Here is a 24,936-nt window from a genome sequence, read left to right on the forward strand (position 1 = left end):
ATAGGAACAAGGGGTTGGGGATTTAGCTCAGTGGTAGAGCGCTTGCCTAGCAAGCGCAAGGCCCTGGGTTCGGTCCCCAGCTCTGAAAAAAAAAGAAAAAAGAAAAAAAGAATAATAGGAACAGAGGAAGAAGATTCTCAGCCCCAAGCCCCAGAAAATATTTTCAACAAAAATCATAAAAGAAAATCTCCCTAATCTAGAGAAAGAGATGCTTATAAACATATAAGAAGCTGACAGAACACCAAATACATTAGATAAGAAAACTCTGTATAACAATACAAACATTATAAAACAAAGGAAAAATATTAAAAACTGCAAGGGAAAAAGCCATGTAATATATAAAGGCAGATCTATCTTACACCTGACTTCTCAACAAAGACTTTAAAAGCCAGAGAGAGGCTCCTGAGCAGATGTCTTCTAGACTCTAAAAGACCACACCTGTCAGTCCAAACTACTATACCCAGCAAAACTTTTAATCACTATAAATGGAGAAAACAAGACACTCCATTACAAAACCAAACTTGAACAATATCTATCCACAAATCCATCCCTACAGAAGATAATACAAGGAAAACTCTAACCAAAGGAGGTCAACTACACCCAAAGCAATATAAGAAATAAAAAAATCCCACCACACAGACAGACAGACAGACAGACAGACACACACACACCACCACCACCACCACCACCACCACCATCACTAAAATCAAAATAACAGGAATAAACAGTCATTGGACATTAATATCTCTTAACATCAAAGGATTCAATTTGCCAATAAAAAGGAATAGTCTAACAGAATGGATGTGAAAAAAGAATTCCTCATTCTCCTGCATTAAAGAAACACAACTCAGCAAGGAAATGGACATTACCTTAGAGTAAAGGGCTGAAAAAGACTTTCCAAGTAAACTGAGACAAGAAGCTAGCCGGAGTAGCCATTCTAATACCTAATAAAAATAGACTTACAGCCAAAAGAAACGGGGAAGGACATTTCATATTCATCAAAGGAAAATCCACCAAAATTACAAATCAATTCTGAACATCTATTCTCCAAGTTCTAGGGTACACAGATTCAAAATAGAAACATTACTAAATCTTAAACCCTACACATTAGTATTGGGAAAATTAAACATCATACACTTACCAATGGATAGCTCAGCAAGACATAAACTTAGCGGAGAAATAATGAAACTAACTGACATTATAAATCAAATGGACTGAACATATCTGCAGAACATTTCATTCAAACACAAAAGACTATACCTTCTTCCCAGCACCTCATGAAACCTTCTCCAAAGCTGACCCCATAATTGGTCACAAAGCAAGCCTCAATAGACACAAGAAGACTGAAGTAATCCCTTGTATCTTACCAGACTACCATGGATTAAAGCTGGAATTCAACAATACAAAAGAAAGCCTACAAACTCATAGATACTGAAGAACTGTCTATACAATAGCCCATGGGTCGGGAAGAAACAAAGAAAGACTTTTCATAATTCAATGAATATGAAGCCATAATGAAAGGAGAATTATATGAATTCTAGGTTTGGAGATACAAAATTAAAAGAATAAACCCCAAAAGGCCACAGACCCAGGGCTAAGCCCTGCAGCCAGGACTAGCAGGCCATAAAGATAAAGGAGCACAGGAAACACTGTCCAGGCAGGACTGGCAAGCCATAAAGATAAGGAAAAGGAATGCAGGAACCAGCCTGAGTTAATGGGACTGATTCATGGGACGTCTGGCAGGAAGACATCTCCCCCCAGCTCACTCAGGGCCATATTTCAACTAGGTGTCCTCCGGCCCCTGATAAGCCCCTGACTTCTAGCACGTACTCTTTCTGCTTTGTTCTCACTGCTATGTTTGAATGAGCCAATTGTATGTAACCACGCCAAAACCCCCTAGCCTTCTCTATATAAACCTCTGACTTTTGAGTTTCGTGGTCGACACCTCTGTCTCCTGCATGGGATACGTGTCGGCCCAGAGATCTCTGTAATAGGTCTCCGTAATAAACCTCACCTTTGCTTATTACATCCAAAATGGTCTCTCTGTGTCTGGGGTCCGCGATTTCCCAAGACTTGAGTAAGGGTCTCTCTGCATGGGATCTTTCAATAACATATCCAAACTTATGGGACACAATGAAAACAGTACTAAGAGGAAAGTTCATAGCACTAAGTGCTCTCATAAAGAAACTGGAGAGATCTTATGCAACTTAACTGCACAACTAGAAGTTCTAGAATAAAAAGAAGGATACAAAAGGAAAAGGGAGGCAAACCCTTAGACAAACTAAATGAAAGACGGAGAGAAAATATCCAAATTAACAAAATCTCAAAGGAATGGGGAGCATAACGGCAGACACTGAGGAATTCCAAAGAATTACTTCCAAAGGTCTGACTCAAAATAGCCCAAGGCCAGAAGGTTTTAGTGCAAAATTCTTCCAGACTTAAAGAAGAGCTGATACTAATACTCCTCAAACTATTCCACAAAATAGAAACAAAAGAAACATTGCCAAATTTATTCTATGAGGCTATAGTCACCCTGATACATAAACAAAGACTCAATAAAGAAATAAATTTTTAGACCAATTTCCCTTATGAACATTGGTGCTAAAATACTCCCAAAATGAATTCAAGAACACATAAAAGACATTATCCACCATGACCAGGTAGGGTTCGTATCAGTGACTTAGGGATAGTTCAATATACAGAAAATCCATCCTGCCACCTCTATGCCCACGTTCATCAGACCTACTACTGATCCTGAAACATACAGGTAAGATTCCCTTCCCCTTCCCACACCCATATTCCTTGCCCGCTGAGTCCTCTGGAGCACCCCCAGCTGCCCTGATCAGCCTGCTCTCTCCACTGAACCCACTTTCTTCTGTCACCTCTCTACCCTCTTTCAGCAGACCTGTTGATCCGGAGTCCTGGAGCACAAGGACACCCATCTGAGGCCTGCCATACGAGGATTGGCAGCCTCCCAATATCTACTACAACAGGAACACCCAGGGATTAAAGCCATCCAGATGGCTAAAGGCCCTCGAAAGAGACAATCAACAAAAGCCAGGACAATATGACACCCTCAGAGCACAGCTCCCATCCTACAGCAAGGTCTGGATATCTAATACCACCAAAGCACAAGAAAATGACCTTAAATCCATTGTTAGAAAGATGATAGGGGCCTTTAAAGAGAAAATGAATAAATCCATTAAAGAAATACAGGGAAATATATTGAAACAGGTAGAGGTCTTTGAAGAGGAAACAAAGCCTTCAAAGAAATAGAGGAACATTCAACTAAACACGTAAAGGAGATAAAACTATTCAAGACCTGAAAATGGAAATAGGAGCAGTAAAGAAAACACAGACTGCTGGAGTCCTGGACATGGAAAACTTAGAGAACAGGAACAACAGATGCAATTATCACCCACAGAATACAGAAGATGGGAGAGAAAACCTCAGACAAAGAAAATACCATAGAAGTGATTTATCACTCAAAGGAAATGTTGAATCTAAAAAATTCCTGACACAAAACAACCAGGAAATCCAGGATACCATGAAAAGACCTAACTCAATAATAGAAAGATAAGGAAAAGAGCCACTGCTCCAAGGACCAGGAAATATTTTCAACAAAATTATAGAAAACTTTCTCAACTTAAAGAAGGAGATGTCTATAAACATACAAGAAACTTATAGAACACTAATTAGGTTGGACCAGAAAAGAAAATCATCCCACCACATGCTAAACAAAACATAAAACCTACAGAACAAAGAATATTAAAAACAGCAAGGGAACAATGCCAGGTAACATACGAAGGCAGACCTATCAGAATTACACCCGAATTCTCAATGGAGACTCTAAAAGCTAGAAGGGCCTGGGCAGATCTTACAAGCTTTAAAAAGAATAAGAGATGCCAACCTGGACTACTATACCCAGCAAAACTCTGAATAACCATAGATGGAGGAAACAAGATTGTTAAGACTAATTCAAATTCAAACAACATCTATCCACAAACCCAGCCCTACAGAAATAATAGAAGGAAAACTCCATAACTACACCCAAGCAAATGCAGGCCACACACACACACACACACACACACACACACACACACACACACCACCACCACCACCACCACCACCACCACCACCACCATCAAAATAACAGGAATTAACAATCACTGGTCATTAATATCTCTCAACATTAATGGATTCAATTCCCCAATAAAAAGCTGCAAGCTAACAGAATGGATGCAAAAACAGCACCCATTATTCTGATGCATACAAGAAACACACATGAACTATAAGGACAGACATTAACTCAGAGTAAACATTTTCCAAGCAAACCCCAAAAGCAAGCTGGAGTAGCCATTCCAATACCATATGAAATAGACTTTCAACAAAAATTAAAAGAGGCAGGGAAGGACGCTTTGTACTCGTCAAAGGAAATATCTACCAAGATGACATCTCAATTCTGAACATCAACACGCATTCCCATATTTATAAAAGAAACATTGCCAAAGTGTAAACAGCACAATGAACCCCACCCATTAATGGTGTGAAACTTCAAAATGCCACACTCTCACCAACTGACAGGTCATGAGACAAAAACTAAGCAGAGAAATAATGAAACCGACTGACATCATGAATCACATGGACCTGACCCATCTACAGAATGTTTCACCCAAACACAAAAGATTATCCCTTCATCTCACCACCTCATGGATCCTTCTCCAAAACCGACCACATCGCAATCCCCAACAGATACAGGAAAATCCAAATAATGCCTTGTATCTGATCAGACAACCATGGACTAAAGCTGGACTTCAACAGCAGCAGACACCCAAGAAAGCCTGTCCACTCATGGGAACTGAACTCAGTGATCCCTGGGTCAGGGAAGAAATGGAAGAGTTTCTAGAATCAAGTGAAAATGAAGGCACGGCATACCCAGATTTATGGAACACAAGGAAAGCAGTGCTCAGAAGGAAGTCCATAGCACTAAGCGCCTCCTGAAAGAAATTAGAAAGTTCTTATACTGGCAGTTTATAAGTGCACCGGAAAGCTCTAGAAAAAAAAAAAAAGATGCAAGCATACAGAAGAGGAATGTGAGGCAGGACGGAAATCAAAATGAGGGCTGAAATCAATCAATTAGGATCAAAGAAAGCAATACAGAGAATCAGTAAAAACCAAGAGGTGGTTCTTTGAGAATATTAACAAGGTAGGCAAACCCTTAGCCAAGCTAACCGACAGACAAGTATCCAAAGAAACAAAAATAGGAAATAAAAAGACACAACAACAGATGCTAAGTAAATTCAAAGAATCATTGAGCCTTACTTCAAACGCCTGAAATTCACAGAATTGAAAAATCTTAATGAAATGGTTGGTTTTCTACACAGATATCACTTACCATAGTTAAACAAACATCAGATAAACTATTTAAACAGCACTATAACCCCTAAGGAAATAGAAGCAGTCAAAAAAGGTCTCCCAACCAAAAAAAAAAAAAAAAAAAAAAGCCCAGGGCCAGATGGTTTTAATGCAGACTTCTACCAGAATTTCAAAGAAGAGCTAACAATACTCATTAAACTATTCCACAAAACATAAACAGATAGTATGCCGCCATACTCATTCTATGAAGTCGCAGTCACCCTGATACCTAAGCCACACAAAGACTCAACAAAGAGAATTTCAGACCGATTTCTCTTATGAACATTGATGCAAAAATACTCAATAAAATACTCACACACTGAATTCAAGAGCATATCAAAGACATAATAATCTAACATGATCAAGTAGGCTTCATCCCAGGGATGCAAGGATGATTCAGTATATGAAAATCTATCAACCTAACCCATCATATGATCAAAATGAAAGAAAATAACCACATCATCATTCCATTAGATGCTGAAAATCCCTTTGACAAAATCGAACACCCTTTCATGTTAAAAATTGTATATAACTTTAATTTTTTCAAAACCTATTTTTAATGACCTTTTAACCCAAAACCCACCAGATATAGTGGAAAAGAAAGGATATGGGGGAACTGGACCTGTTTAGCAAGGTTCTTTGGAGCATTCCTGTCTGTGTTGTCTGGAAATTGGCAGTTCGGTTCATAGGTTAGCAGGCAGTGACAGGTCACAAACACTTCAGGGATACAGCAGCAGTTCAGTTCTATAGAGTCAGCATAGCAACGGCAGTGACATGACCTAGCAGAGACAGCCAGTCCTCAGCCTTGGCTCAAGTCAGCAGGAGGGACCAACAGGAACACCAGGAGAAGTTCTCAGCTGTGCATCTCTCAGGGAAGCAAAGATCAGTGAAGATCAGCGAAGATTCGAGACCCTCAAGTTTTGCACAGCTAGTTGTACTAGCAAGCCAAGCTCTGTCTCCGTACTCCGTGGAGTCCTATTTATACCCTCTAAACATCATGTGTCCTCCATGTGCCTTGCCTTAGCACATATCTTGCCTCAACATGAGTGTCTGGCTCAGCTGACATCACTCTGCCAATCAGCCCAAGTTCTCGGAAGTGACAAGAAACTGCAGCACACCATCAGAAGTTTTTTGGTGTGTTTCTCTCTGCGGAGTCCCAAAAAAATGCAGCTCAACTGCGCAATGCAAGGCAGACCAATACATGCATGTTGTTAGCAAAGAATCCTTTATCACATCTCCTTTCGTTTGCTTGCCTCAGCAGAACATCCTCTCTCCTGTGTCTGCTTCAGCAAATTGTTCCTTCACAAGTCTGCCTGAGCCTTTCAGACCCATGTCCACTTCAGCTAAATGTCCCTTCACGTGTTTGCCCCAGCACAACACCGTCTAATGCAACTGACTCTTCAAAGAACCCTTAACGTTTTCCCTTCAGTCCCACAGAGATCAGGGTTATAAGGCACATACCTAAATATAGTAAAAGCAATATGCAACAAGCAATAACCAACATCAAATTAAATGGAGAGAAACTTGAAGCAATTCTACTACAGTCAGGGACAGGAGGAGGCTGCCCACTCTCTCCTTATCTATTCAATGTAGTGCATGAAGTCCTAGCTAGAGAAATAAGAAAACTAAAGGAGATTAAGGAGATAAAACTTAGAAAGGAAGAAGTCAAATTATTTTTACTTTTGGATGATATGATATACATAAGTGACCCCCAAAATTCTACCAGAGAACTCCTTATAGCTCACAAACACTTTCAACAAAGTGGTTGGATACAAAGTTAATTAAAAACAAAAGTCAATAGCCCTCCTTTATACAAATGATAAATGGACTGAGAAAGAAATTAGGAAAACAACACCAAAATTTTACAATATCCAAGAATAATATAAGATAACTTGGTGTAACCATAACCAAATAAGCAAAAGACCTATATGACAAAAACTTCAATTCGCTGAAGAAAGAAATTGAGGAAAATACTAGAAGATGGAAAGATCCCCCATTCTCATGGATCGGTAGGATTAACATAGTGAACATGACCATCTTACCAAAAGCAGTCATACACATTCAATGCAATTTCCATCAAGATTCCAACACAGTTCTTTACAGACCTTGGAAGAGGAATTCTCAGCTTCATATGGAAAAACAAAAACAAAAAACAGGATAGAGAAGACAATCTTGAACAATAAAAGAATTTCTGGCAGAATCACCATCCCTGACCTCAAACTGTACTCCAGAACAATAGTAATAAAAACTGCGTGGAATGAACAGGTTGACCAATGGTATCAAACTGAAGATGCTGAAATAAACCCATATGCCTATAGACACTTGATCTCTGACAAAGAAGGCAAAACCATACAATGGAAGAAAGAAAGCATGAAAGAAAGAAACAAATGGTGCTAGTCTAACTGGACACCTGTCTGTAGAAGAATTCAAATCGATCTATATCTATCGCCCTGCATAAAACTGGAGTCCATGTGGATCAAAGACCTGAACATAATACCAGATACACTAAATCTGATAGAAGAGAAAGTAAGGAATAACCTTGAATTGGTTGAAACAGGAGATGACATCCTAAACAGAACACCAGTAGCACAGACACTAAGATTAATAATAAATAAACGGGACTTCATGAAACCAGAAAGCTTCTGTAAGGAAAAGAATACCATCAAACAAACAAACAAAAAGCAGGTTACATGATGGAAAAAGATCTTTACCAACCCTACATCTGACAGAGGGTTTATAGCCAAAGATATATATAAAACCAAATAACCAAATTTAAAAATGGGACACAGAGCTTAGTAGAGAATTCTCTAGAGAGCTATCTCTAATGTGCAAGAAGCACTTAAAGAAATGTTCAACATCTTTAGTCACCAGAAAAACATAAATAAGAACAACAGTAACATTTCATTTTACACCCCTCAGAATTGCTAAGATTCATCAAAACTCACATGAGAGCACATACTGGCAAGATTGTGGAACAAGGGGAACACCCTTCCTCTTCTGGTGTGAGTGCAAACTTGTACAACCCTTTGGAAATCATTTTGGTGGGTTCTTAGAAATCTGAGAATAGTTCTATTTTACTCCTGGGTATATACCCAAAACATGGTCCACCCTACGAAAAAACCACTTGCTCAACTATGTTCATAGGTACTTTATTCATTATAGCCAGAAGCTGGAAGCAACCCACATGTTACTCAACTGAAGAACGAATAAAGAAAATGTGGTTCATTTGCATAACGGAATACTACTCAGCTAGGAAAAACAAGTACATCAAGAATTTTGCAGGCAAGTGAATGAAACTAGAAAATTTCATTCTGAATGAGGTAACCCAGACCCAAAAGGACATGCGTGGTATGTACTCACTTATAAGTGGATATTAGCCATAATACCCAAAGGAGCTAAGTAACAAGTAGTGCCTGAAGGAAGATTTTTTAAGGTTTTAAAATTTTATTTATATGAGTACACTGCTGCTCTCTTCAGATACACCAGATGGCAATGGATCCCATTACAGGTGGTTGTGAACCACCATGTGGTTGCTGGGAATTGAACTCAGGACCTCTGGAAGAGTAGTCAGTGCTCTTAACCACTGAGCCATCTCTCCAGCCCCACAAGGGAGGATTCTCGAATCTCACTCAGAATGGGAAAATAGACCAGCATCCATAACGTAATCTTTGAACAGGTAAAAACCAAAGAGAGAAAACAGCAATGGGAATTGTTGCCAGTAGTTTCATTTGGACTTTATACAAGTGACTCATTTTGTTGTTGTTGTTGTTGTTGTTGTTGTTGTTGAGACAGGATCTCCCATTGCATAGCCCTAACTGTCATGAACACACTGTGTAGACCAGGCTGGCCTCACACACACACACACAGATCTGCCTTCCTCTTCCTCCAGAGCTCTGGGATAAAAGTGTGTGCCTAATGCCCAGCTGCTTGCCAGCTGTTTGTTTATTGAGAGAGGGTCTCTTTGTGTGCCCGCGTCATTCTTTTAGAGTAGTTGTTACCCAGGTTCATCTTGACCCCCTGGCAGAATTATGCTTTTCCTGATAACCACAGGGGACTTAATGCTATCTGTGAATCCGAGCTGTCTCCTTCAGCCGCCCCCTTTAGCTGCCTCTTAGAGCTGTGTTCTTTGATAGAGCCTGAGCCTGAGTCAAGGTTTCTTCCTCTTGTAGGAATGGGGCCCATCTGGAGGGTACTCTTAGTGAACAAACTTTAACATAAACAACAGGCAGTAACATAAACTCTCTCAGCAACCCTACACTTCAATCCTGGCGCAAAATTTTCTTTCTGACAGTCTCTTGCAAGCCTGGTTAGCACACACACTATCTTCCAGTCCTATTGGAGACAGAGCTCCTGTATCTGAATTCAGTTCTGTGTGACTTAGCATGTCCTAATCAAGTTTACTCATCAATCCTTTATAGTATCGATTTATTTAAGTTCTTCTTGTATCAGTACAAGCATGGGATTGCAGTGTCCCTAGAAGCCAGAAGAGAGTGTTGAGTCCCTTGGAGCTGGAGTCACAGGTAGTTGACAGTAAGTAGAAACTCCTTCAACCTCTGCAACAGCAGGACACGGTGTTAACCGCTGAACCTGTAACGGGTGTGTGGGTATTCAGAGACTCACCAAGGTGAGCATGAAGCTATTTGAGCAAAGAAGAGGCTTTTATGCAGCTCCTGATGCAAAGGCTTCACCTGGTACTCAAGATTCCCAATTGTAGCCCATAGCCACATTAGGTCAGGAGTTTATAAAGGAAAAAAAGAGAGCATAAAGTTACATTCAACAACTCTCTCTTCTTCCGGCCACTGACCTTGCACAGATACCTTGTACAGATATCTTGTGCAGATATCTTGCAGGTAGGTGTCCTGGTTATCTCCAGCTTTAAACAAGCTTTGTTTACAGAAGCAGAAGCGGTGGTTAACCTTGGGACCATCTTGTGTAAGCAATAGTTTTGTTAAAGCTGTACAAGACCAGAATTTACCAAAACAACCTTCAACACTTGAAAGTCCAATTTTGCTTTGTAATTAAACTTTTACACATAAAGGAAGCAATTAACATACCTAACGTTTGCCTCTAAAAGCCATCTCCTTTATCACCCAAGGGTTTTTTACCTTTGATACCACCAACAGGTATGAGAGAGAGAGAGAAAAAAAATCCTGCTTCTTATTTGAATATGAAAGAAAAGAAAAAAAAACCTGGGAGTTTTTACATATTAACCCCCCCCCCAAAAAAATCTCAGCCTCTGTGTCTGATTTTTGTTGAGTCTGATATAACCTTACGTAGAAGGTTAACCTGGAATATTCAATTAGTTGTGGAAAGGCTTCTGCCTTAAAATATCCTTTAACAAAAACTAGTCAATCTTTCCATGAGGCCAGGGCTTGACCAGGATGCATCCTACAACGTCTCTGGCTTTTGGGGGCAATGCCCATACACTCCCTTGCTCCTCTAGCCCTCCACTCCGGAGTCTAAGGTCTGAAGCCCTGTCCAATCAAAAGCAATTTTAAAAGAGCATCCAATCAGATTCCCTGACAGATAGGGAGCTGGCTTTGTTCAGAACTATGGATCTTTTTTTCTTCTCCCACTTCTCCTACCCACCCTGACCCAAGCTAACCTCTGTCAGGTGCTTCTTCTCCCTCTCCGTCTCTGGGATTCTCTGCCTCGTCCTGTCGCCAGTGTCTGGCTGCTCCCTGCTGAGGGAAGCTCCATAATTAGGGCACTGGTGTTCAGGAACCGGAAATGGTAAGCGCACAGCGTCCTGACCTGGGCTCAGTTTTGGCGCACAGCACCTTCCTGCCTGGCCCCTCCGGACTGTCCTGTCCAGCTCCGCACTGGTGTCCTGCCAGGGCTGATGGCTTTTCTGGCACCTGGGTCAGGGCAGCCGAGAAAGCCGCGCTGCGGAAAATGCAGTCGTCCCAGCATCTAGGCCAGTGCGTTCCCGGACTCGCGCTGTGTTTTCTGCCCTGGGTTCTGAGTGCGCGTCTGTGGTTGTGTGTCTGTCTCCGTGTCTTTCTCCGTGTCGTTATGGTTTTTGAACCCGACTCTCTAAATCCAGGTGCACGATCGCCGGCCAGTACTGTGGCTTTGCTGTCGCGGACTTGTCTTTAGTTTCTCACTTAAGGAAATGCTTGTTCAGGAGCAGACAGTGGCTGATTGAATCTCTAGCCCCTCCTCTTACTCACCATACCTGGGGAGGTGGGTCCAGGGCTGGCTGGACCTAGGCCTGTGACCGGACTCTGTTTTATCTCTACTGTCACGTCATCGTTGTTTAATTTAATTTTTTATTTTAAAATTTTATTTTATTTTATTTTTACATGTATGTTTGTTTGCCCACCACATGAGTACCAAGTAGCTTTGGAGACCAGAGGAGGACATCAGCTCCACTGGACTACAGTTACAGATGTTGTGAGCCACCGTGTGGATGCTGTGAACTGAACCTGGTCCCCTGCACCAGCAGACAGTACTTTTAGTTGTTGAATTCTAACCCTGTTCAATTATTTTTATGAAATGACCAATATATTACATGATAAAATAGCCGTGCTGATCTTATACTCTCCCGCTTTAAAAAGTATACACGTATATGATGTACTTCGACACACCCAATTGTCTCTTCACAACAAACCTCTCTACTACGTGTGTGTGTGTGTGTGTGTGTGTGTGTGTGTGTGTGTGTCCCACTACATTTTCTAGGATATTTTTGCATAGGGAGGGTTTATTTACTGGAGCAAAGGCACCTTCCCACTGACCGCACCAATGAAAATATGATACCCCCTCCAGTGTCTGTTGAGTACCTAGTGCTCTAGAGAGGGAAGTGGGGCCTTGTGTGCCCTTCTCCATCCATGACTGAATGTCGGTGGGCCTTGTCTTGTGAAGTAGGCACTGCAGATGTGACTTCCTGGGTGCAATAGCTGGGTTATTCCTGACAGTGTTTCCCAGGACTCCTCCCCAGAGGCTGAGTCTTACACTCTCCATGGCCGCTCAGTGCTGGTCCCTGAACCTTGGAGAGGGTGAGAATAGACTGTTCACGTATGGCTGAACAGTCAGTGGTCACTTATTCTTGTCATTCTGCCCAGTCACAAGTCTCTGTATTAACTGTTCCCTACTATAAGCAAGCTTCTCTGACCAGGACTGAGATTAGGGCTACATCATTTAACAATCTTTACAACAAGTGCTAGGGTTTCCCTCTAGTCACACTCTTTTTCTTCCACACATTTGTACAAATCATAGTGTCAGGAGATTGAGCTAGCTCCTGGATCCATAGTCAAAGCACAGGGAACAAGGAATATTTGACGTTTAGCTCTCTTTCTCTCCATTTCTTAACACTCAGGACTCAGCACTTGAGACCGTAGCATCCACAATGGATGGATCCTTTCACCTCAGTTAAACTACTTTTTAAAACATGCTAACTCATGCCCACATAAGCTGGACAATTTGTCGTTGAGGTTCCCTTCTGTGATTCCACATCCTGTCAAGCCTTCAGGAAAAACCACACAGAGGATAGTGAAGCCACATCGAGAGAATTTAGGTTCCCAACGCCGAGTACCTGTGGTTCAAAAGAAATGCGTCATTGCAGGGTTCCGTGTCATTTGAAGACATTGCTGTGGACTTCACCTGGGATGAATGGCAGCATCTGGATGTGGCACAGAGGAGACTCTACAGGGACGTGATGCTGGAGAACTACAGCAGCCTCCTGTTCTTGGGTAAGGCTGGCCGTAACCCTCAGTACCAATTGCATTTTTAGATGGTAATTTTAGGTATTATTGTTGGCTTTGTGGGGGGACGGAGTATTCAAGACAGCCTGTGCTACAGAGCGAGTATCTGAGCAGCTAGGTCTACAGAAAGAAACCCTGTGTTGGGAGGCTGGGCTTACTCATTACTCCCATGTGTATCTCAGTAAGAATTCCCTGTCTTCTGTCCATTCCTCTCCCCTGGATGTTTTTAGTATTCTAAGTATTGCTGGTTTCTTGTTGTTGTTTTGTTTTTGCTCTTTACTTTTCTCACTACTGCAGCACACTAAACGTCACTTGCAAATCAGATAAGCACTGTCTGGGGTTTGTTTGTTTGTTTTGTTTGTTTGGGGGTGTGTTTTGTTCGTTTTTGGTGTCAGGAGTAGGATATTTTATGACATATAGATTATGACATTTAGGTTATGTTTTTCCTTTTCCTGGGCAGACATAAGGAAACTTCTGTTCACAACTATGAAGTGAATAGATAAGCCAAAAGAAAGGTCCATCAATTCCAGCTTAGACAATAAGTGAATTTGCTGGGATCCTTGGAGAACAAGGGCATTCAGACAACCGTAGCACTAAGAGGTTGCCACCCTACTCAGGTTACACCTGTCACATAGTTGTCTCTAAAAGCCGGTCCTGAATGGAATGTTGGTCGAGTTTGTGACAGCTCTGTGTGGAAATTTCCAGAGACCCACGATACATCATCATCCCAGAGCCAGGTATGCACTCTATGTTCCAGTGTTGCCATGACTGTGGATAGGAGTCTCCTGCAGGTCACCACAGCTACTGGACTTTAAGCTCAGAGGAAATAACAACACTGTAGCTTCTAATAACCCACTCCTGTGTGCACGTCACCATGAGACCTCATTCACTTCAGTGAGTAGTGCTAGTCTCTGTGGCATAGTAGATATGTTCTCTACTAACGTCACCACAGGCTGGTGTACAAGAATTGAGCATCTCACCTTTGGAGGACATTTTAGATCCAGAGGATAGCACTGAACATGCAGGCTTTTATACTTTGGTTCTAATTGTTATATTGTGCGTGCATGTGAGTCTTTATGCCAGTGCCTTGGTGTTTTTGTTTCTGTCTATGATTGTGTTGCTATTACAGGGACTTCAGGGTTGTTCCTTGGGGTCGCTCTGACACTGGCAATATTGTTCCTTGAATGTGTTAGTTGTAATCTTGGGTTGTTTTTCTATTTCTGAAGAATATCGTTGGTATTAAAATTAGGATTATATTGAAATGGAAAGTTATTATTTAAAGTGTTGCTATTTAAAGTATTTTCCTATAGCCCCTAATGGAATGTGATTCATGTTTAATCCCCTGGGGAAGTGGGGTCCTGAAACAAGGTTTTACTATTGGGCGTAATCACTATCGTATGAAAGTCTAATCCTGTGTCTAGTTTATCTCAGTTTGTATACTACATAACTGAGGTTGGCCTTTAAATATACTTTTTAAATATTTACTTTATGCGTTGTGTGTCTGAGTGTGTGTCTGTGTGTCCAGGAGCCTGTGGGGCAAGGGTCAGAAAGGGGCATCAGATCTGGAACTGGAGTTACACATGGTTGTGAGCTGTCCTACGGGTTGGGCAAACTGAATTCCAGTTCTCTGCAGGAGCAGTTAGTGCTGTCTACCACTGAGCCATCTACTCCGCCCCTCCCATTTAAGTTTGTTTGTTGAGACAAGGATTCTCTGTGTAGCCCTGGGAATCCTGGGACTCTAGAGAGCAGACTGGGTAGACTTCAGATCCACCTACCTCTGCCTCCTGTTGGATCATGTAGTGTTATTTATATGTGTGCCTTCAGGGCTGACTGTTTGGGACTAGACAATGAATGTATGCATCTTGACCCCTTTGTTTGTATAAAACAGAGTTGTGGGGCTGGTGAGCTGGCTCTGTGTGTACAGGTGCTTGCTGCCAAGCCTGACCACCCAGGTTCAATCCCCAGGACCACCGTGTGGAATGAGCGAAGTACCTGCTAGTAGTTCTCCATCCTCCACATGTATGACATGGCATGTTCATGCTCAGACACACACACACACACACACACACACACACATACACACACACACAAATACATACATGTAGCAAACATTTTAAAAGTGACTTGTTGAGCCTAAATTGTTGTTGCTCTCACTAAGGCTTCAAGTTGATTCCCAGCACACACGTGGCGGTTGACAGTCATCTGTAACTCCAATGCCACCCCCACCAGAAGTCATCAGCCGTGAAGAGCTACCCATCAAAATCCTTATCACAACTTTTAAAGGCTCTTTTCAGTGGCTTCCTGCCGAGACTTTTTCTTTATGGGAGGTTGGGGGTGGAGGGGTGTTTTTTCCACTGTAGCCTTCAATGTCTGTTTGGAGTCTAAGGTTTTCTTTCTCTTTACAGCCTGATTTATAGGTAAGCTCAACTTTACGTTCCTCTTTCTGCTTTAGGTGTTTTTGTTTCCTTACCTTATATATACCAGGTATATATGTCTATAGACCTTATTACTAAAACCCGAGATTGGTGAAAGTCCACATCCTGCTGTGTTCCTAGAGGACATCATCTCAGGCTTGCTGTACTCCCCAGGCTGTGGGCTGTGGCCTTGGTGTGTGTAGACAGCCATGTTATAGTTTACTGAGATTTGTCTCTGAACGGAACAGTGCCTTTAATGCATCCATTGTATGCACATGGCTATTTCTGTTGTGTTGGTTGTGGGTTTTGAGACAGGGTCTCCCCATGCAAACCTAACTAGCTTGGAACTCAGAGATGGACTTGCCCTGACTCCTCTGGGATTAAAGGCAGGCGCCACTGATGTAGAAATGTGGCTGTTTATTATTTAGTGCATAGATGTTTCCCATTTCCATATGGTGAGTGCTGCAGTCCTAGTATGAATCTCACATGACCGTAGCTTCTAGCTGTTTTATGAGCTGGTCGATTTCTATTTTGTTGAGAATTTTTGTGCCTGTGTTCACTGGGGTTTTTGTACCTGCAGTTTGGTTGCTGTGTCCATGTGAAGCTTTGAAGTCATTGTAATGCTGGGGAGTGTGGTGACAGCTAAGCACACAGCTAAGGGGTGTTCTTCTATGTGCAGCAATAGGCTGACTCCCTCTCCTCTTCTTCCTCTTCACCTTACCCCTTTCCTCCCCTCCCTTCCCCTCTCCCCCTCACTCCCCCTTTCTCCTCCTTTTTGATTTTTTGAGACAAGGGTTCTCTTTGGAGCCTTAGCTGTCCTGGAACACATTCTGAAAACCAGGCTGGCCTCAATCCAACTCAGAGATCCGTCTGTGTCTGCTTCTGCCTGAGAACTTGGATTGAAGGCCTGTGCCATTACATCCCAGTTTAGGCTTTCCTCTAGAGTGTTGAAATTCTCTTAGTTGTGCCTGTTTGACTATACTGTGACAGTCACTTGCTGCTGTGTGACTGCTGCATCTGACTATACTGTGACAGTGACTTGCTGGTGTGTGACACTGTGTTTGACTATACTGTGGCAGTCATTTGCTGGTGTGTGCCTGCTGTATATGTTTGACTATAATGTGACAGTCATTTGCTGGTGTGTGACTCATCTCTCCAGTTTGTTTTGTTTTGTTGCCTTGTCTTCTAGGAAACACAGGGAAGATGTTTTCTTTTCCATATGATACATGTATATTGAGTGATCCTTACCTTCTATTGATTTTTAAACTCTGCCTGGGTTATTTAGTTTATTTATTTTTGAAAAAGCATCTTGCTACATAGCCCTGGCTGGCCTTGAACTCATTACATAGACCAGGCTGACCTTTAACTCAAAGTGATCTGTCTGCCTCTTCTTTCCAAGTGCTTGGATTAAGTACGTGTTCCACCATATATAGTAATTTATTTTCTTTAAAACCTTTTTTAAAATTTATTTTTATTTATACCATGTGCATTCGTTTTGAACAGACAGAAGAGAGAGTGTCAGATTTCCTGGAACTAGACTTACAGGCGCTGTGTGCCACCTAATATGGTTGCCGAGAGCAGAACCGAGGTCATCTGTGTGATTAGCAAATTTACTTAACCACTGAAACATCTCTTCAGTCCATTGTAGAATTTGTATTAAATATTCTTTTATGTTTCCTATTCACTTGATTTCTTAAAATTTCTGGAAATCATGATGCTGCTTGAAGGTGATATTCCAGTCAGTGAAGAATGTAAGTGTAAACCCTCTGAGGAATTTCACTGATCGAAGCACAGGTCCTGAATTTTGTCTTTCATCAGTGGACTGCACCCAACACCTTTGCAAAACTTGTTTATTCTTCACCACTTACAGGACGGTGCATGACCAAACCTGAGGTGATCTTCAAGTTGGAGCATGGATTTGGGCCATGGCCTGTGGTAGACTCCTCTGTCCGCAGCCTTCCAGGTCAGTGAGTGAATCCTGAGCAAAGGAGGGCAGCAAGAAGAGGACAGTTACCAGGGTGGTCATGTTGAAGGCTTCTTACCACCTTCCTGACCAGACACTTCATTTTTGTAGTTTCTGGAAAGAATTAGCTGGATCAGCCCATCGCCTAGCTTTTGGTTGTTTCTGGTGTGTTTTCCTCACATGAAAACATGCAAGTTTTTAGCTGAATGATGCCCCATTGCTGACACAGACCATCAATGAGGCCAGAACAGTACCACGTGGTAAGGTGAGAACAGAGGACTTAGATTAGAGCCTAGTCACACGCCCAAAGCTGCCACACTTCATCAGCTCCTAATAGACAGTACTCTCAGAGAAGACAGATAAAAATGCCCCCCTTCTTTAATTTATGGTTAGTGTTTTTAATTCTTTTTTTTTCTTTTTTCTTTTTTTCGGAGCTGGGGACCAAACCCAGGGCCTTGCGCTTGCTAGGCAAGCGCTCTACCACTGAGCTAAATCCCCAACCCCTTTAATTCTTTTTTGATTCAGTTCTTCTGCTTTTTTTCCCCCTTCCTTTCAGGCTTATATAACTTTGTATTTTTTATTTTTCCACCAGATGCACTTCTTCTGAGGTTTTCTGTTCCTCTTTCATGGATTCCATTCCACTTTATTTTTGTTTTTATTTTCCTGTTACCTAACCCTCTTTTCCGCTTTCCTTATCTGTCCCTGTTTCATTTTTATTTTCTCTTATACATTTCTTCTTTTTTGGTTGGTTGGTCTTTCAAGACAGTGATTGTATTGCTCTGACTGTCCTGGCACTGTCTGTAGACCAGGTTGGCAGTGAACTGAGAGATCCTCCTGCCTCTGCACCCCACGTGCTGGGACTAAAGGCGTGCCCTAGGAGGCTCAGCTGTCCATACAGGCTCCTAAACATTACCTGCAAGCAACGGGTTATACAATCGATAGAGCAAGTCTGCAGCTTTTCCTCCCTCCCTTTATGGTAAGAATAACTTCTACGTCTCACATGTGCCAGCCAAGCTCAGTAGTCCTGAGATAGCTCTCCCAGCAGCATCTCATGCAGCCCGTGACGACCTCAACTTTACTATCTTGGGGAGGATCACCTTGAATTTCTGAAATGGGTACCACCATGGGTCCTTTATGTGGTGCTGGGGATTGAAACCAGGGCTGTATGTGTGCTGTGCAAACGTGTTACCAGCTGGATTTCATCCTTAGATTTCAGCATCTTTTCTACATACAAATAATGGACACGGTGAGAAGGAACCGAAGAAAACAATGTAATTTAAAATTGCCTCTTCGGGGTTGGGGATTTAGCTCAGTGGTAGAGTGCTTGCCTAGGAAGCGCAAGGCCCTGGGTTTGGTCCCCAGCTCCAAAAAAAAGAACCAAAAAAAAAAAAAATTGCCTCCAAATAACCCTAAGCCACCTAGGAGTACAACAGAAAATGAATGCCTGTGTTTTAAATTTAAATTTTCTAAGCAGCAGTACTCAGAATGGACCCGCATCATATAGATAAAAAAATATGTTTGCCAGTATAGGAGTACTATTTTATGAATATATGAAAAAAGAACCCATACACATAGTTGGTGATAATAGAGAATTACCCACCTACTGTGGGGTTTTCAGACGTGAGACATAGAACAGCCATATGAGGCAAGCATGCTGTCCTGCATATATACATGATGAAGTCATGGGTGCCATGGCCAACCTTTGAGTCCCATGTTCACAATACAAAGATATGATGTCATCCTCAGCACTCATCATTGGACCCATTAAAAAAGATGATGATAATTTCAGATGCATTACCTAACTGAAAAGAATCAGATTGTGCTGGCCGTGGTGTCATACATGCAACGCAAAATAAATGAAATTTATTATATTCTCCAAAAGAACTGAAAATGTGTACTGTTATCACAAGGCAGTATTATTTTATGCTTTCCATAAGGATGAGAAGACACACTTTCGTATTTGAGTTACATGAAACAGATTTCAGAATTATTCATGGACAGTGGTATTTTTTAATATCATTTTAGGTATTCATAAAATGCCTGCCCAGAATGCAAATGACCAGGAAAACCACAAAGGACATTTGTGGCAAGTTGAAATTGCCAACACCCAGACGCCGAATGACAAAAGTGTTAAAGTAAGTAAAATATTTAACATGAGCTCTTATCGTATTTCAGATCTGAGCATGTATGTTGGAAATTACTTAGCACTGTTTCAAGAACTTAACCCAGAGCAAGGAGATGGCTCAGGGTGTGATGGGACCCGTGCTCCTTCCGGTGGCTAATGAAGAGAAGCCCTGAAGCTTGTTCTCTGAGCTTCGCGTGTGTGCCCTGTGTGAGTATGGATACATACACAAACAGAAATGTCATTTGAAAAATAGAAGACAGTAACTCGGGCATGGGAAGATGGCTAACTCGGTGAGATGCTCGTTGTAGAGAAGCATGAGGTCTTCAGTTTGGATCCTCATTCCCCGTGTCTAAAGCTGGTTTGGACAACATGTGTCTTTAACCAGTGCCATGAAAATTAGGAGAGCTTAGGTTCACTGGGGTTTGCTGTCGGGTCTAGTGAGAGACCTGATCTCAAAAACAAGGCTGAATAGTGACTTACAAAGACATTGGCCATCAGCCTCCAGGGACCTCACACATGCACACCCAGACACACATGTGCACAGAGATACATTTAAACTCGTGCATGCACAAATGTACCCTCACACACAGTTAGAAAGGAACCCATAGCTTAGTGTCGTTCTCTATTGTGTAGCTGTTAAGAGGCAGCAGTAGAAGAATGTGATAAGGTTAACGATAGTGGAAAATTATCCTGACACCATGATCAAACTGATTTGCCAAAACCTCAGTCAAAGTTCAGAGTGATATTTTCAATATTTTTGTATATTGTTTTACATAAAGGCAACTAATATTATTTGTAAATATATTTTCACATTAAAGAGATCTCCGGTAAACTGAGTAAATATGTGAAATCCTTATATATTTCAAACCAAAATCAGAAAGCACATTCTAGGAAAAAGCCCTGTTGCTCTATGAAATATAACTGATTCCTCTCGTTCAAGGCAGACCTGAAGGTGTCCCGGAAACTCCAACCCGGGACAGCATCCCAGGAAGATAAAGGATGTGTGAGGGCATTGATCCAGCAGCCTCAGCACACGAGGGGTCGGAGGAGTCACACACGTAAGAAAAGCGGTCGTCATAAGTCACCTCTCAGTCACTGTCAGAGGCCTCTTAATGAGGAGACGCTGTGTACACACAGACAGCACAGGAAGTCACAGGTGACGGGACAGAGAAGTCACGAAGGGGAGAAGCCATATGAAAACTCAGGATGTGGGAAAGCCTCCCACACCAAGTCTCAGCATCAGAGCACTCCCAGAGACGAGAAGCCCTACAAATGTCTCGAATGTGGGAAATATTTCTACTACAAGTCACAAATCATTGAGCACCAAAGAAGTCACACAGGTGAGAAGCCTTATGAGTGTACAGAATGTGGAAAGTCTTTCAGCTATAAATCACACCTCACTGTCCATCACAGAAGTCATACGGGTGAGAAGCGTCATGAATGTACAGAATGTAGAAAAGATTTTTACTATAAGTCCCAACTCACACAGCACCAAAAAAGCCATACGGGGGAGAAGCGCTATGAATGTACGCAGTGCCCTGAAGCTTTCTACTTTAAGAAACAACTTACCCATCATCAGAAAACTCATAGTCCTGAAAAGCACTTTAAATGTAAACAGTGTGGTAAAGCTTTCAACTGGAGGTCCAACCTGGCTGTGCATCAGAAAATCCACAGTGGGGAGAAGCCCTTTGAATGTAAACAATGTGGTAAAGCCTTTTACTGCAAGTCCCACCTCACCGTGCATCAGAGAACTCATGTAAATAAAAAGCTTTATCCGTGCTCACAGTGCAGGAAGGCATTCTACTCTCAGGCACAGCTTGCTCTACATCAGAGAATTCACACTGATGAGAAGCCCTATGAGTGTAAACAGTGTGGCAAAACATTCTACAGCAAGTCTGGGCTCACTGCACATCAGAAAACGCATACGGGCGAGAAGCCCTACGCATGTAAAGAGTGTGGGAAGGCGTTCTATAACAAGTACCTGCTCATTGAGCATCATAGAGTCCATACGGGCGAGAAGCCCTATCAATGTACAGAATGCAGGAAAGCATTTTTCTCCAAGAAACATCTTTCTCTCCATCAGAAAACTCACGCAAGTGAGAAGTCATTTTATTGTGCAGAGTGTGGGAAAGCTTTCTCCTGGATGTCACACCTCACTCAGCATCAGAGAATTCATACGGGTGAGAAGCCTTATGCATGTGAACAGTGTAGGAAGACTTACTACTTTAAGAGACAACTCACTCGACATCAAAGAACTCATACACACGAGGAGTCATGAGGTATAAATAACACTGGCGAATGCCACCTCTCTGTATGAAAGAAATAAGAGAGAAGCCCTGTGGTGAGTGTTGCAGATACAGACATTTTTGTCCCTCATGCATCCCTTACTCCAAGTCAGATGAGAAAGCCTAAGAGAGTAAAGAATGTATGAACTCCTGCTGAAGTGTATCATCAGGAATGATTAATGTAAAACCTGTGGACATTTTCTAGTGTAAGTCAGGTCACTCAACCAATGAGCCTATACTGGGGTCTATCTGCAAACACTGTTGGAAGGCATGTTCCTCATACTGTGTGTAAGAGAGTTCATGCATGGGGCTGTCTCCTATGGAGTTAAAAACTATACCATAGCTTTCTCATTCTTCCCATTACTTCAGTGTATTGTAGGTGGGGTAACACAGAACATAAAGGACAGAGGAAGGTGTTCGAACATTAAACCCCATCAGTTCACACCTGAAAGCTTTTACAGGTGCAGGCCCAGTGACATTAATGAAAATAGACACATTTTGAGATAGAAATTGGACATTTAGGAACTTGTTATGTGATATGTCACATAGAGCAAAAAGCAAAGCGAGATGTATTATTTCATGCTTTCAATTCTAGGTCCTGATACTGCAGGTTTACTAGGACTCAGCGATTGAAGATTGAACTTAGCATCATAGGCAGGTTCCGTTTGATATAAAGTAGAAAAGCCTTGTTGAAGTGCCCATGTCAAGTTATGACATTGCAGCCCCTGTGTTAAAAACCCATATAAATTCCCAGATATGAAGAGTATAAGGAGTACCAATACTTTTGAAATGAACTTAAAATTTAACCTAGAATCATTAAACCAATACACAGGATTAAACATAAGATTCCAGTATGAAGACATTCTTGAACTTAGCAACATAGGCAGGTTCCATTTGATATAAAGCAGAAAAGACTTCTTGACGTTCTCCCCTGTCAGACGATGACATTGTGACCCATGTCTTTAAAACCCTCAGAATCTAAAGAGTGCCAAAACTTGAAATTTATCTGGCATCAGAAACCCAACACAGAAGATTCCAGTAACATTCTTGAAATGAAAACATTCTTGCCTCCGTAGTCCAGGTGGCTCTTTTTACAAGGATTCACCAACTATTTATAGTATAAAGACTCCAGAAACAGCACTCAGCCATGCTTCCCACAGTACCAGCCCTCAGAGAGCTCATGAACATGAGAGCACATTTGAAGCTCACACATTAACTTGTCTTAAACGTGGCTCAGTGGCCGTGTGCTCATCAGTCTTGTGCTGTGTGTCTGCCCACAGAACTTTTCACGTGTCATCTTGATTTAGGATATTTTTGTTCATGTTCATTTGTAAATCAGTTCAAACTGTACACAAGATTGAATGCCTCCTCAGGCATGAGAATTTTAAATATGTTTACATTTTTATACTTGTTAACCTTTGAGACAAGCACTTGATGTGTAGCCTATGTGTCCTCAGGCTTCTGCATCCTCATTGGTATATATCTATACACACACACACACACATACACACATGTACAGAACATTCACACCCAATAGAAGTACAAGACATTCTTTATACATTAAGACATTGTACATCATAACATCAGCATATGTGATTTTCATCTTAATTTTCAAGTAGAATTGTATTTAAATGTGCTATTGGAGATTAAAATGTTAAACTGTACCCAAATAAACATAGTGATATTCCTTACCAATATATACTTGGCAATTTTTTTTCAGATTTTTATTCTTTATAATGCATTGGATGGAACCCACAGACTCATGCGTGCTAGGCAAATGCTCTACCATAGCATTTTAGGCAAGGTTTTGATGAATTTTTTGTCATTACCAGAGCTTCATAGTTGAAATTAATTGACTAAAGGCCACACATACTATTAAGTTGATGTGCTTTATAGATAGTAGACTTCATTTACTTGAGTGTCTTCATCATAACCACAAAGAATATGTGAAGTTTGCCTAAAAATATAGCAGTTGAAGGTTAGAGTACACCTCGCAACATGGCATCTGCCTTTGCGAGTGTACTTTATAATTGTAATCCCCAACACCCACAAATAATATAGAAAAACTTGGTCAGAAAGCATAATTCAAAGAGAAGGTACCAGCTTTATTCAGAGCCATGCCCTTAACCATCTGAGCTGCACCATCAGAAGTCTAAAATATTTCTCCAAATAGTGCCACAATTTCAAGATCAAACACTTAGTACATAAATGTGGTAGAAATTCCATGTGCACATAGTGATTGTGTTTCCAAATAGGTTAATCAATTATTTAAGGAAGCGTGGGAGACTATTAATAAGGCAAATGCAATTAAAACTGATAAACAAGATATCCAAAGCCTTTAGGAATAAGGAGCACATTTTAATCAGAATAAAATATGCACAGTAAATAACATCATAAACATGAGAGGGCTCCCCTTCTCATAGGAGAAGGGGGAGAGTGAGGCTGATATGATGTAAAGTAAATGAATAAATTAATTTAAAAGTGAAATGCTAATGGGATTCTTATATTTAGTGTGCGTGTGTGTGTGTGTGTGCGTGCGTGCATGCTCCACCATGTACATGTATAGATTGGAGGGCAGCTTCCTTAGCACCTGCAAATGTAACCCTTTAGGAATAAGCGTTTTTGCAGATGTAATTAAGCTAAGGACTAGGATATGAATAATGCTATCATGGGTTCTTCATATGAGCCCTAAAATCAAACTTTACTATCCTAATTAGGAAACAAAGGAGAAGATGTGTGTGGTGACACACATTTGTGCCCTTAGCTACTCTGTTGGGTAAGGCAGTAGGTTCACAATTTGAAAGCCAGTGTGGGCTATAGAGTAAGTACAAGGCCAACATGAATGAGATACTATTTCTCTCTCCCTTTCCCTCTCACCGCCCCCACACATGTAAAAGAATATATGAAAAGCTAGAAAAAGTTGAATCCTGTAATATAAGCAATCAGAGATAGGGACAGGAAGAAGAATGTAAGGTCGTCCCCCAGCTGTATAGTTAGTTCCATGCCAACAAAATCTATCTACATAAGATGA

The 24,936-nt window shown here is 41.5% G+C and overlaps 1 protein-coding gene and 1 long non-coding RNA gene across 7 annotated transcripts in view; one reads left to right on the forward strand and one right to left on the reverse strand.

Moving 5' to 3' along the window:
* The window catches only part of LOC102548014 (uncharacterized), a 32,681-nt gene extending 21,379 nt beyond the window's left edge, over positions 1-11,302 (reverse strand). For 2 of the 3 annotated variants that reach the window (XR_010062995.1, XR_001835735.3), the window contains exon 1: positions 11,021-11,160. This is a non-coding gene — a long non-coding RNA (uncharacterized LOC102548014). The other variant, XR_010062994.1, reaches the window with a different exon arrangement.
* On the forward strand, positions 1-24,392 carry Zfp939 (zinc finger protein 939). 4 transcript variants are annotated; one of them, XM_006228931.5, is made up of 5 exons: positions 1-11,148; positions 12,980-13,106; positions 17,403-17,495; positions 19,521-19,630; positions 20,561-24,392. In XM_006228931.5, the coding sequence occupies exons 1-5, from the start codon at positions 11,146-11,148 to the stop codon at positions 21,896-21,898; spliced, it is 1,671 nt and encodes a 556-aa protein (XP_006228993.1). In that variant the 5' UTR covers positions 1-11,145; the 3' UTR covers positions 21,899-24,392. The 4 variants fall into 4 exon arrangements, 3 of the variants coding, with proteins under 3 accessions (XP_006228993.1, XP_038956807.1, XP_017445565.1); XM_017590076.3 differs by lacking the exon at positions 1-11,148 and adding an exon at positions 11,199-11,336; XM_039100879.2 differs by lacking the exon at positions 19,521-19,630 and having other exon boundaries at positions 20,565-24,392.
* Positions 24,393-24,936: the final 544 nt, after the last annotated feature.

The sequence above is a fragment of the Rattus norvegicus genome, chromosome 1 (genome assembly GCF_036323735.1).
Source record: "Rattus norvegicus strain BN/NHsdMcwi chromosome 1, GRCr8, whole genome shotgun sequence".
In the NCBI taxonomy this organism is placed as follows: domain Eukaryota; kingdom Metazoa; phylum Chordata; class Mammalia; order Rodentia; family Muridae; genus Rattus; species Rattus norvegicus.